General features: G+C 39.7%; 1 protein-coding gene across 1 annotated transcript in view; it reads right to left on the bottom strand.

The window, feature by feature from the left end:
• LOC149218012 (uncharacterized) overlaps positions 1-14,114 on the bottom strand; it is a 306,427-nt gene extending 292,313 nt beyond the window's left edge. Inside the window, exon 1 of the mRNA XM_089382332.1 lies at positions 13,839-14,114. Within this exon, the coding sequence (XP_089238458.1) occupies positions 13,839-14,061 (223 nt within the window). The 5' untranslated portion in view covers positions 14,062-14,114. The remainder of the gene's footprint in view (positions 1-13,838) is intronic.
• Between the last annotated feature and the right edge of the window lie 374 nt (positions 14,115-14,488).

The following is a 14,488-nucleotide window of genomic DNA, read 5'->3' as shown; positions in this document are numbered from 1 at the left end:
TATCAGGAAGATCACGAACAGCCTGGAATTTCTATGCTTTCCTTATTTGTGGAAAGCTTAGATGCCCCAATCTTCTGTGCCATAGCCAGTGTTCGTCATTTTTGCTTAGATAGCATTGTTGTTGTACTCCCTTGAGTATGTAAAAGTTGTTTGGAGTTCTTATGCCTTTGATCACAGTTTCTCCTGTATCAAGCTCACAAACAACACATCCATTTGATCGAAATATGACTTCATTTCCTTGATCACACATTTGACTAACACTCAATAGGTTATGCTTTAGACCATCAACATACATAACATTCCCAGCTTTAACCTTTTCTTTTAAGAGAACAGAACCTTAGCCTTTTATGACAGTAGGAGTGTCATTTCCAAATGAGACCTTTTCCTTTTATAAGGCATTGTATGACTGAAGTTTTTCTTTATCACCTATCATGTGTTTCGAGCATCCACTATCGATGTACCACTGATTTTCTTGTCCTTCTGCATACAAGGCTATACCACATCTATATGTTTGTGGTTCTTTCTTTCTCCATATTTTGGGACTCAATCAAGTTTGCTCCTTCTGAGATGTTTCCCGAAATTTACTCATGCATTCAGAATCTTCATGAACAAAGTTGTTACAGATAGAGCATTCTATTTCATTTTCAAGAAGCGAAAAGTTATTGTAGGTCCTTTTTATGATCCCTGTCACATTCCTTTGATTTCGTGCTTCTCTAGTCATGATGGTCTTGTAGGCAACACATTGCGCAGCTTTGTGTCCAAAGTTATGACATGAAAACATTGGCCATTAAAGAAGTTCCTGCGATTATCGAATCTACTGACCTAATGATTGTAGTTTCCATTGACATTCATTCTTGAAGCAAATTGAATATGATTTACCTAAGGTTGGTTGTAACTTCTGTTCATCCTTGAAGTAGACTGAACCCGATTTACTTGGCGAACTGCTTTATGCCTTTACTGACAATTGTCAAACTGTTCACTACTCTTTGCTGCATCAAGATAGCTTTTAGTGGAGGTTGACGGCTTCTGTGCTTGAGATGCTTCTTCAGTATATCCAAGACTTGTCTTTATCAGAGGAGAACGTTGCACTTTGATAATTTCATCTAAAGTTTTTGATCCTTTAGCAAATCTGAGATTGAGAGCTTTTGTTTTCTCAATATCTTTCCTTAGACCCACAATTTCACATTCTAGTTTTTCATTGTGTTTTTCTCTTTCAGCAAGTTGGAATGTCAGAGTATCTATAATCATATTCTTTTCTTCTAAACAAATTTTGAGTTTAGAGATTTCTTCATAAAGATTATCTTCATCTAAAGCATCCAAGAAATCATCATCTTCAAAAGCCATTAGAAGTCTATAGTCATTATTATCTTCATCACTATTTGATAAACCATTGCTATCTTCATGCGTATAGTAGCTCTTCTTACTTACACTTTGTTTTCTATTCCATTTTGCTGATTCCTTACCTTTATCAAGCTTATCTTTATGAGGACATTTGGCAGCATAGTGACCGACTCTTCCACAAGCAAAACATTTGAAAGGTAGTTTACCTCTGAATCTTCCAGAACCCCGTTGAAGGTTCTTGACAAAGTTTGCTTCTTCCTCTTCTTCTGAAATATGTCCTGATTCATTGAGTTCTTCTCTTCCTGAAGCTTTGAATGCAGCTTCTCTCATGTCTGATGGACCTCCTTTTCTCATTTCGAAAGCAGTTAAGATTTCGTGCAACTGTGTCATAGTGATACTCTGAAGATCCTGCTTTTCTTCTATGGCAGAACCCTCCAACTTTCAGGAAGCTGCACAACATCAGGTGGGGTGGATGCCATGGTAGAAGAGTATAGTTCTATCATGACAAATGATGTTTGGGAGGTAGTGACGAGGCCAGAAAACATGTCAGTTATAGGTTCCATATGGATCTACAAGATCAAGTACGCTACGGATGGCAATGTATAGAAGTACAAGGCTAGGTTCATGGCAAAAGGGTATTCATAGAAAGAAGGAATAGACTATGAGGAGACCTTCGCCCCAGTCGTCGGATATACCTCTATCAGATCTATTATATCCCTAGCAGCTCAGATGGGATGGGAGATTCACCAGATGGACATCAAGGCAACATTCTTTAATGGGGTGGTGATAGAAGAAGAGGTGTATATAGAACAGCTTGAAGGCTTCGAAACTCATGAGAAGCGCACTCATGTGTGCTGGTTGAAGAAAGCCCTATATGGGCTCAAGCAGGCACCTAGGGCGTGGTATGGTCGGATTGACAGTTACTTGAAGCAGTTGGGATTCATCAAGAGTGATGCAGATCCCGACCTCTACTATTTTATGGTAGAGGTTGAACCACTCAATCTGGTTTTGTATATGGATGATCTCTTTTTGACAGGATCATTAGGGCTCATAAAAGACTACAAGAGGAACCTTGCAACATAATTCGACATGAAGGATATGGGGTTGATGCACTATTTTCTAGGATTGGAAGTTTGGCAGAAGAATGGGGAGATATTTCTTGGGCAAGGGAGATATGCTACAGATATTCTGAAGAGGCTTAGAATGCAGGATTGTCGTCCCATGACTATGCCCATGATCACCAATTGGAAGAAGATAGATGCATTAGGGGACAAGAAAGTCGACCCTGCCTTGTATAGACAACTCATTGGATCTCTCATATATCTGGTCAACACTAGACCAAACATTTGTTTCGTTGTCAATACCCTTAGTCAGTTCATGGTTGAGCCGGAAAGGGTACATTGGGCAGTAGCAAGACACATTCTGAGGTATGTGCGTGGCACAGTGCTGCATGAGTTGAAATATACTCGAGGAGATGATGTCAGATTATGTGGATTCACAGATGCAGATTGGGCAGGCAATTCAATGGATAGAAAAAGTACCTCCGAGTACTGCTTCAGTGTTGGATCAGGGATGGTTTCTTGGTGTAGCAGGAAGCAAAAGTCAGTAGCACTGAGCTCAGCAGAATTAGAATATATGGAAGCCAGCATAGCTATGTGTGAAGCTATATGGCCTAGGAAGCTACTCATGAGCATGTTCAGGCAGAGGATGGGAGCAACCAATGTCTAATTTGAATATCAGAGTTGCGCAGTGGTTGGTGGGTAGAAGTAGCCATACATCAGCAGTGTGACAGGAGATGGTGCAAAGGCAGGGTGTTGCTTCAGTGGGTTGCAGCGCGAGAACACATTCCTCGGTAAGAGAGAGTATTAGTTTTTGTAGGATCAGATGTGTTCTAGCCACGAGATTTGGTGGAGAGGCTAGAATACATGTATTCTCCAATACCCAAAAATAGTTTCTAGAAATTCCACCTAGAGACGACTTAATTAGATTTATTAATCAACTTTTAATATTTGCTAAGTTTAAACTTAGGAAATATGATTAATTAATCAAAATTAATTAAGTCATGGTGTGAATGTTCTAGAAACTCATACAGATCGACAGGGAAATAATCTGGGCCATCGATTATGTTTTAATCTTAGTCGTTGGTGCTCCAACAGAAGATTATAAGAAGAATTCGATGGGTAGATGGAGAACACACCAGTGCAGTTACTCAGTTGCCCAGGCAGATCGATTTTCTCAATGGTTGTGATTTAGCAGAGGAGATAGAGCCAGAGGGTGAGTAGCAGGTGAGAGAGAGGGTAGCAGCATGAGTTCGGAAAGCAAAATTCCAGATTCAGGAAGAGGCAGCGTGAGGGAGAGCGTATTCCACAAGAGCACTGCGCAATCAATGTGCAGAGAGTGACGCAGAGGCACCAGCGTATGGGCAGAGGGTCCATCTCTTGGTCAGGAAGTTGTTGTGGAGAGTGAGAAATTTCTTATAAAATTTCTCTCAGTATTTTTCTCTATCTAGATTGCCAGAATTCTTGTACTCAGATTTGCTGCTGAAAATTAATAAGAAAACCCTCATCTGTTACACCGGTTTTTCCACATTGGGTTTTTATGGGGACAATTGTCTAAAAATAACTGTGTTAATATTTTTATGTGTGTGTGTGCTAGAATTTCTCTATTTCCAACATTTTATTTTCCGCAGTAATTTATTGTGAAAATCGCAGTGGTAAACTTATTCAATATTTGCCATAGCAAATAAACTGCATAATTTATTTGACAGTTAGAAGAATATTTTTCAGTTTTGCAATAGATGAAATTTTCACAAAGGCCTCCCAAATTATATAATTTTGAGACTCAATAACTTCCTTCATACACAAGTTCTAAATTATGAGAACATGACATTCCAATGTCGTGTATGTTTTCAAACAAAACATTTACAAAATACATGTCCACAGGCAAAGGAGAATCCTAAGAGGAAAAAGAGGCAGTCTAATAGACCAAAAGGATGGCAGTTTTCAGAGAATCTTCCTTGCGAGGATGAAGAAGAAGATAACAAGGAAAGACAACCCAAAAAAGTAGAAATGAAAGATATAGACAAACAGGGAGACACATTGAATGTGGACGCCATGGTACAGCCAGGAATCGTCATCATTCATCAGAAAGAAAAGGATCTTGAGGACTCTTTGGCATTGGATGGAATCAGGGGCACAAAAAGAGTTCATATCTCTGAAAGCTCAGATTCTGAAAAAGAAGTCCCACATGTGGGGCAAGATTTGGCTTTGGTTCTTGCTGAACCAAATCCCAAGGGTGAGCAAAAAGTTCAAAGAAGGAAAAGAAAAAAAGAAAAGATAAGCTCTAGTTGTCATACTTAATTTTTTTGTTTCTTTTGTTGTTTCTCCTTGGCATATGCCCAATGGTTCTTAGCCATAAATGAACCTTATCGTTGCTTTCTGTCCTTTTTTGCATTGCCTTGTACCCTCTAATCCTATATGCATACATACTTTATGTATCTACAAAATGTAATTTATAACCATTTAATAAAAATTACATGTTTTTGTTTTTCTATGAAGGAAAAAGAGGAAACAAAGAAAGACAAAGGTTAGAAATTAAGACTCTCTAATCAATCCCTTTAAGAATGAAAGAAACACCAAGAAAATTGGATCCTCCAATTTGACGGAGCTTCCAAAAAAAATCCAGGGGTGGCAGGAAGGGGAGGGGTATTATATAACCCTGAAGAAAAACTCATCAAAAAGTATGCCTAGGGGTTAGGCCATAAGACAAATAATCAGGCAAAATTGCATGGATTACTATAATGAGTCACTTTAATCAAAATCTTGCAGGTCACCAACATCAAAATCTTAGGGGCTTCTCTTGTAATCATCCAACTCCTATATAAAGAAACTTGGAATCATCCAACACCTATATAAAGAAACTTGGCCTTAGGATAAACATTTAGAAAATTTAAGCCCACGGGGCTTTGGATTGACGGTGAATGGGTGCGTTGTTAAGGCACTCCTTGCGATAGGTCACTGGTTCAAATCCCCCGTGGGTATTTAGGTTAGTCTTAACTAGAAAAAAAAAAAACATTTAGAAAATTTAATGAAGAAACTTGGAATCATCCAACACCTATATAGAGAAACTTGGCCTTAGGATAAAATTTAGAAAATTTGATGAAAAGAGCAGGCAGGATTCTGGAAGGCTTCCCAAGGAGCAATACTTCATCCAACACCTATATAAAGAAACTTGGCCTTAGGATAAACATTTAGAAAATATAATGAAAAGAAACTTGGAATCATCCAACACCTATATAGAGAAACTTGGCCTTAGGATAAATATTTAGAAAATTTAATGAAAAGAGTAGGCAGGATTCTGGAAGGCTTCCTAGGGAACAATACTTCCATGTCCTCAGAAGCCAAAACAAACACCTATATAAAGAAACTTGGCCTTAGGATAAACATTTATAAAATTTAATGAAAAGAGTAAGCAGGATTCTGGAAGGCTTCCCGGGGAACAATTCTTCCACGTCCTCGGAAGCCAAAACAATAAAGCTAATCAATGCACCAATAAACCTTGTCAACTCCAGGCTGGATAAATTGATCTGAATGGAGAGCTAAGATGGTGGTAAAATGAAATGAAATGAAATTTTAAGGTCCACAAGACTAAAAATAGTCTATGAGACCATTAGTTCCCTGTTTTTCGCTCTTTGCAATTCAGTCCTTTTCTGATTCAAATTGATGATGAGCTGAACCAACCTTCCAACAATCCCCTCGCCAAAAAGACAATGCCAAGAAACTGACGCTAACATGTTCTCATAACTTTCTCTGATGTCTTTGAATGCATCATATTCCAAAATGAAATGTTTTTCCGATTCCACAACCCCAGACGTGCAAAATGTACACACCCATTCTTCCCAAGCTTCTTTAGGCCTTTTCCACCATCCTGTTTCACACCGAAGTTGATGTGAGTTGGTCCTTAATTGAGCAATAAAAACCTTTGCCCTCCACAAAATGCTAGCTCCAATGAACTCTTTTTGTTGTAAATCACACGTAGGGTTCAATTCATCAATGTAATATTTCTTCTTTCTACCCAACTCTTTTCCCCATACCTTTTTACGAAACTTCTCCATAATAAAATCCTTTAGCTCCTAGTTATTTGTGGGACAGGGATTGAGGTAGATATTCCATTTTTGCATCCATGTGTAGTTTTGTTTCATCCATGTTTTCTTTCTTTCACTCATGCGTTCATTGAAGATAACATTAGGCCATCTACCTACTCTCATTTGTTCAATTCTTTTTAGGTATCTTATGAGCCGCACCATAGCAATTGCTTCAATGGAAGTTGCTCCTATTTCACTCAACATTATCTCATAAGGTACCGAACTTTTTATTTTGAACTTACTCATGATCAAGCGTTTTTGGATTTTCTCAATTTGTTTCCATTTTGAGACGGGAGTGTTGCTAGCCCACAATTCACACCCATATAGCATCACTGGACAAACTAGGAGTCCAAAAAGCACTTTAATCATTTTCCAATCCCATAACTCTACCTCTCTACATATGTTTTGAAGAGCATATAATGCTTTCCACCCTCCTAAAATTCTCTTCTTTCTGCAGTCCTCCCAATTGAGTTTGTTGTTGAAATCAATCCCAAGGTACTTGTACTCATTTACTTCTTCAAGAATGTTGTCTTCAAAGAAGAAAGTATGTTGGCTCTGCTTCCTTTTATTAGAAAAAATCATTATTTTGGTCTTGCTAGTATTGACTTGCATCCCCACTGCTCTACAAAAATGCTCAAGGGCATATAAGTGCATTTGCAATCCATGGGCCGATTTAGAAATCAATACAATATCATCAACATATAAAAGAAGCTTTATCACAAACTCCCCCAACCGAACACCATCTCCACCTTCCAAATTTAGCCACTCTTCCAATTTATCAATATATAGACCAAAAAGAGTGGATAATAGAGGGCAACCTTGCTTGACTCCAATGTCACTTCTAAAGCTTTCTGAAATACCTGCTGAGGTTCTAATTTTAACTTTCACTTCTTCATAAAGTCTATGGACAACGGCTCTATAATGCACAGGAATTTCAAGTTCTTCCATTCTACGCCACAACTTATCCCTAAGGACTGCGTCAAATGCTTTTTTGAAGTCAACAAAGTAGCAAAATACTTCTTCTTTGTCGTCCCAAACCTTTTCAACAATGTGTCTCAACGTGATGTCGTTATTCACTGTAGAATGTTTCGGCCTAAAACCCGCTTGTCCTCTTGCCCTCTTTTCTTTTACTTCTGCCCACTTGCTAATTTTGTCTTCTACCATTCTGCCGAAAAGCTTTGCAAACAAAGGATTGATCATAATTGTTCTATAGTTGGATGGATTATTAATGTCTCCACTTTTAAAAAGAGGTATTGCTAGGTTAGTTGTCCAGTCTCTTGGGAATCCTTGCTGAATGATGTTGTTGAATATTTTCATGATGTGCGGTGCAAGAGCGTTCCTTCCCCATTTTAGATACTCTGCTTGAAGTTCAACCAAGTCCTTTACCTTTCCTGTTTTCAGCTTCTTAATTCCATTCTCCACCTCCTGTGATGTGAAGAGCTTTGAATTTGTGTTGATCCCAGGGGGGGTACTCCGCCTCAGATTCTTTCTCATAGAGTTGCCTTGCATATTCAAACCATTGATTGGTTGTAATATTATTTTCAATTTGCTTCTTCCTTGGTTGCAGTTCCTGCCAGAAAAGCTTTGGATTATTCTTGCTTAAATATATTAACTCTTCTCTCCTTGTTTGCATGAACTCATATTTTTTCCTTTTTAGTATTTGCTTATATAACTTTACGTTCATCTTCTCTTTTCCTGCCTTTTTCAAGGTTCTCATTGCCATTTTGCATTCCTCATCAAACCAAGCATTTACAGGAAAGCAATTTGATTCTAATTTCCTATTTTTTGCTCTTTTGCACTTCCCAAGTGCACTTTGAATTATATTTGTTAACTCGTGGCTGTTGAAGCGTTTGAAACCAGTTTTCTCCTTCTAAATTAATCTCTCTAACATTGTCTTGAAGATAGTACCATTTTCTTGTGTTAGAAGAATTTTGCCCCTTGATAGTGATTGTCGAGAGCATTGGGTTTTCCTCCTATGTTTCCTTTCTTCTAACCACGATAACCTTATAAAAATTAGGTTATGGTTTGATTTTAAGTCCCAAATGTGCTCTCCAATACTAACTTCGTCTATTTTTTCTATTAAGCTTTGTGAACACATCACATAGTCAACGACACTTACCACGTTGTATGTGTTGCAAGTGAAATTCCCAGACCTTTTCCATCTATCTAGACCATCGCAAATAATTAAGTTGAAAGCCCCACACAATGTAAGCAACTCATCTCCAAAATTATTCCTAACTTTGTCATCTTATGAACACCTCACCCATTGGGGATTCTCCTCTTTAGTGAGCCAAATAGGATTGTTATCATCTTTGCAACAAAGGATGCTAGCTTGATTATTTGTTGTTCTAGCATTGAAATCTCCCACTAAAAGAACTTCTCCCTGTTGACAGTACACGACAATATCTTGTTTTAAAGCTGCATATGGATCCTTGTTATCAAGCCCCTTATTTTTGTAAGTTTTTGAGACTTGAGGGGCAAAATAGCATGTTGCAATTCTTACGTGATTCTCATTCTCTGATATTTTCAACCATAAATATTGTTTATTTGCATCTTCTTTAATTAACTGAATGTGATGACCTTCTTTTTATTTCACTAAAACTAGTATTCCCCCATACCCTTTGCCATTTTCTGCTACCTTGTTCCAAACTGCCAACTTCAAATAACCATCAAACACAGGAGTTTTGCAACCATCATGCTCATGAGTTTCTGTGAGACAAATTATGTCTCTACCTTCCACAATAGGCCCTAACCCAGGTCCCCTCCTCCAAGGGTAACCTCTACAATTCCAACAAACTAAACTTAGGTAGACCTGGGTAGGATTTGACTGCTACACAGTTTGGCACATAAGACTCAAATTTGAGTCTTCACCCCTTTTTGTCCATGTTGCTCTTGTTGTTTTCGTCTCTATTATTGAATTCTCTATTTTTTCTTTACTGTCAGCTTGCTGCCCTGATTTGCCTGGAGGCCCAAACACTGCAATAACGACTTTCCCATTGTACAACCATGCCCTTTTCCCTTCATTTCTTGCTGTTCTAATTTTCTCCACTTCATCCCTTCTCTCCTCTTGTTGTTTTTTGGTTAAATCTTCATCGAGGAAGAAGTATGAGCCTTTCAAGAGTTTCTTTTTGCCCAAAAGTTGTCGTTTTTCTTGTACGCTTGCCATGGTGACTTTTATGGGTCGAGGCCTCTCTTCACATATCCTCCCAACCCTTCTTGCTTGGCAAATTTTCCCTTTCCAATGTAGTTTCTCTTTTAGAAAGTCTCTTGTCAAATTGAGAATACTTTCATTCTTCCCATAATCTCTTATTCCCCTGATAATAAAGTTTGTTTTCCTGTCCTGTCTTTCTTTTTGTTCTATTTCATGTGCTGTGCGATCACTTGCATCTTCTTCTCCCTCTATCCTTATGTAACCATTAGCGTCTTCAGCTCTAGCTTTGATTTCTTTTGGATTATCTTTCCCACTGTTCATTTTTGCCTTCACTTTGGAAATGTTTGTTTGCTGAGATACATGTGTATCTACCTGAGTTTGTTTAGAAATTATCACATCTCTGTTTGCTTTTATTACTTCTTTCATGTTTTGCCATTCTTGTTTTCTTGTCTCTAGAGCCTCTTGTAACATTGTTACCTGTTCTTTTAAAATTTTATTACCTTCCATTAGACATTGGTTTGCAACTGTGATCTTTGAAATTTTGCGGTCCTTTCCCTGTTCTCTGGCTTCCAAAATCTCCAGCCTTGTCCTGACCTTCATTAGTTCTTGGACATATAGATTTGATGACCAAGTAAGAGGTGTAGATGTGGGACTGTAAATAATTGATTCTTCTTTATATTTGTTTCTTTTATTTATTTTCTTCTTCTTTTTCTTGATCTTGATCGATTTTCTTCTCATTTGTCCCCATTTAAGGCGAGCAATCCTACGCCTTAAAATGCCCTCATATTGTTTTGCGTTTACCCAAATCCACCTTTCTGTTTTGTCTGTTGAAGCAATTTTGACTTGACCCAAATGATTTGTTTCCACAAAATCTGAAATTTCCTTGCTCTTTACGCCTTGGCTCTTCTGACCGTTTTCCAAATGATTTGTTTCCACAAAATCTGAAATTTCCTTGCTCTTTACGCCTTGGCTCCTCTAAGCATTTTCCATATTCTGAACGTTTACATATTTAGAAGTTAATTGCGTCACTGCTCTGTGCTCACGCTACCTCTGCTTATGTGCTCACGAAACCCTGTTCACGCTCCCTGTCCACTGTGCTCACAAAATCCTGTCCTCTGCTTGCCCGCCTGTTCATTCTGCTTGTTACCTGTTCACGCCTGCTTGTTCACGCTGCCTGCCTGTTCAAGCCTGCCATGAAATAAACCTTGGCTAATTTAGTCTTGAAGCTAAACTCGAGACTTTGATATCCATCTTGTTTAACGCCCATCAGACACTGGAGTTTCTAGCTATTTATTTTCTGCGATTTCTTCACAATATTACCAAACTGGGGTTATTCTGGCATTCTAGGTGGGAGTCCGTGAATCGAACCTGCGAAGTCTCGCACGGAGGATGCCCGAAAATACGATGAATGACTCCGACTGGTGGCGTCTTCCCCCCTGTCAACGCCCCTCGCTTCTCCTCCGCTTTACCTTCTCTGTTTTTGGACTTATTATAATTGCGTCACTGCTCTGTGCTCACGCTACCTCTGCTTATGTGCTCACGAAACCCTGTTCAAGCTCCCTGTCCACTGTGCTCACAAAATCCTGTCCTCTGCTTGCCCGCCTGTTCACTCTGCTTGTTACCTGTTCACGCCTGCTTGTTCACGCTGCCTGCCTGTTCACGCCTGCCATGAAATAAACCTTGGCTAATTTAGTCTTGAAGCTAAACTCGAGACTTTGATATCCATCTTGTTTAACGCCCATCAGACACTGGAGTTTCTAGCTATTTATTTTCTGCGATTTCTTCACAATATTACCAAACTGGGGTTATTCTGGCATTCTAGGTGGGAGTCCGTGAATCGAACCTGCGAAGTCTCGAACGGAGGATGCCCGAAAATACGATGAATGACTCCGACTGGTGGCGTCTTCCCCCCTGTCAACGCCCCTCGCTTCTCCTCCGCTTTACCTTCTCTGTTTTTGGACTTATTATAATTGCGTCACTGCTCTGTGCTCACGCTACCTCTGCTTATGTGCTCACGAAACCCTGTTCACGCTCCCTGTCCACTGTGCTCACAAAATCCTGTCCTCTGCTTGCCCGCCTGTTCACGCCTGCTTGTTCACGCTGCCTGCCTGTTCACGCCTGCCATGAAATAAACCTTGGCTAATTTAGTCTTGAAGCTAAACTCGAGACTTTGATATCCATCTTGTTTAACGCCCATCAGACACTGGAGTTTCTAGCTATTTATTTTCTGCGATTTCTTCACAATATTACCAAACTGGGGTTATTCTGGCATTCTAGGTGGGAGTCTGTGAATCGAACCTGCGAAGTCTCGAACGGAGGATGCCCGAAAATACGATGAATGACTCCGACTGGTGGCGTCTTCCCCCCTGTCAACGCCCCTCGCTTCTCCTCCGCTTTACCTTCTCTGTTTTTGGACTTATTACAAGAATTTTGTCGCTCCTTGCGTTTCTCTCTAAACCTGCACTCCTCTCCTTCCTTACAAGCTCTGTCAGCTACACGTGAAGGCTGGCTAAAGCCGAACATGAAGAAGTTAACAACATCATCGCCTCTCTCCTGGCACGTTCTTATTAACACAGAGTCTATGAATTTAGTCCGTGTTCAAAAAAATGATTTATTCAACGCTAATGAAGGAGACCAAAGACCTTATAATCATAAATACGATTTCCATGAAAACACACATAGAAATTTCGTGCCGTGCCACGAGAATAGTTCATAAAGGAGGAGGGGCCCCGACGACTGTCGTGACCACCCACGCTGCACAGGATGCAGAGTAAGCTCATCTCAAGCCTCACACAAATGGTGTTAATCACGTCTCAGACGCAAGCATTAATGAACAAGTATGGTCGGCTCTAGCGAGGTGCATGTGGGAGAAGGACTAAACACTACATGCTGACGAAGCCGCTGCCCTACGCCTGGATTTATCTTGCCATTGTGGAGCCTCACCGCATTTGGAAGCACAGAGTGCTGTGCAAGAGAATTTGGCTCCACCACAGTCAATTTCCTTAATCTTCGTTCGGAATAATGCACACAGAATTAGAGCCCTTGGTCTAAAAGCGGAAGGGTGGATGACAACAAGCACAGAAGGGAGGTCAACTGCCATAAACAGGCTCTCTGTGCTTTGAATTGGACTTCAGAAGGGGGCTGTGAAGGCCACCACGCAAAAAGGGAAGGCTGCCACGCTGGTCGGAAATCGTAGGGATAGGCCTCCTCAGGATTACGTCAGAATGCAGTATCAACCGGGCCTTGAGTCCCTTCGCCACCGCGAGAAGAGCGGCGTGGCTCGGGAGACCCTGCAGTCACAAAGGTGGTCGTCGATCGCGATTGAAAGGAAGGGAACAATTCAACAAGTGAGAGAGAAAACCGTGCAAATTACAACAATCCAACAACGCCCTCTCACACAAGTGCATGTGGTCAGGCAAAGACGACAATTATAATTCCACTCGCAAAGCCAAGTGCACAAACTGCAAATGTCAGGGGAAAGGAACACAATACTAGAAAAATTGGATGCCATGCAATTAGACATGATGGTCCTCAATATGACGCAGCAGGAGCAAATGTTAACAATGGTTAATCTCATGGAGGAAATCCAAGATTTCAAAGGAAGATTGGCTCGCCTGATGAACAAAACTAATGTCTTACGTCAACAGATTGTCGCTCTTCAGAAGCAAATTAATGCTTTGCAACTCAATCAACAGGAAACCATTGCTTACCCCCAAAAAGTCGCAGGAATAATCCCTGACCTCAACCAATTGTTGGACGAGGAAAGTACTAATTTGAACTGATGTATACATGCTGTAAGTTTTGTTTTTTGTTAGGAAAGTTTTGCAGAATCTACTCCTGCAAACATGTAGAGCATTTTGAAATACCAAATAGTCCCTCTGATGTATTAGGACTTATTGTACAATGGGACAAAATGTTAGATTATCAGATGAACAAACGTATTAGCCTCCTGGATATTTGCTGTGACAAGGCACAACTTTAATTCATAATTTTACTCATTCTGGTTATATATTCTCAGTACATTGTCTAATCGACCACGGAATAGTATTTGGATAAATCTTTCCTTTCAATTCAAGCGGCTGAGGAAGGAAAGATCTTAACAACTTTCTTAAAACTGATTGCCCCCCTATAAAATGCACTCGTACAACATGGGACTTAACAAAACAATAAGCACAGCTAAAGAGGAGATAAGTAAGTACCCACCTGCTGTCATGGCAGAGAGAATGAGAACAGAGGATAGGAGGAAGTAAGCTCTGAGCTTCTGCTCTCCTTTGAAGTAGATGGATCCTAGCCTCCATATCCTCATCACAGCCACCACCCATGAAGAAGAAGCAGCAGATCTGTCGTTGGCGGTACCTCTACTCTTACCCCTACTCTCAGAAGACATTGCTATTGGAATTGATGCTGGGGTTGCAGGTTCTATCATCGTCCCCAGGCCGACATCAACAATCCAACTTAATTTCCAGCAACCCACAGTGCCTCCTTCCCAATGTAGAGTTTAATTATATAACGTATTTCCTTCAATTATATAAAGTATTAAGAAAAGTCAACGGTGCTTCCTTCCCAAGGTAGAGTTTAGTTAGAGTTTAATTATATAACGTATTTCCTTCAATTATATAAAGTATTAAGAAAAGTCAACCGTGCTTCCTTCCCAATGTAGGGTTTAGTTAGAGTTTAATTGTAGAGTTTAGTTAGAGTTTAATTATATAAAATATTTCTTTCTATTAAGAAAATAAAAGAGTTTTTCCTTAATTTATTAGAATAAGAAGAAATTATTTTAACATCCACGAGGCTAAAGATAGTTTATGGGACAGATTGCTTCTTCATATGCTTGATGTATTCGGCCATTTTTC

Source organism: Pinus tabuliformis, chromosome Q (genome assembly GCF_031772625.1).
Source record: "Pinus tabuliformis cultivar Carrire ecotype Pingquan chromosome Q, CPIR1, whole genome shotgun sequence".
In the NCBI taxonomy this organism is placed as follows: domain Eukaryota; kingdom Viridiplantae; phylum Streptophyta; class Pinopsida; order Pinales; family Pinaceae; genus Pinus; species Pinus tabuliformis.
The sequence above is the reverse complement of the archived record's forward strand: the minus strand, read 5'-3'. Positions and strand labels throughout refer to the sequence as shown.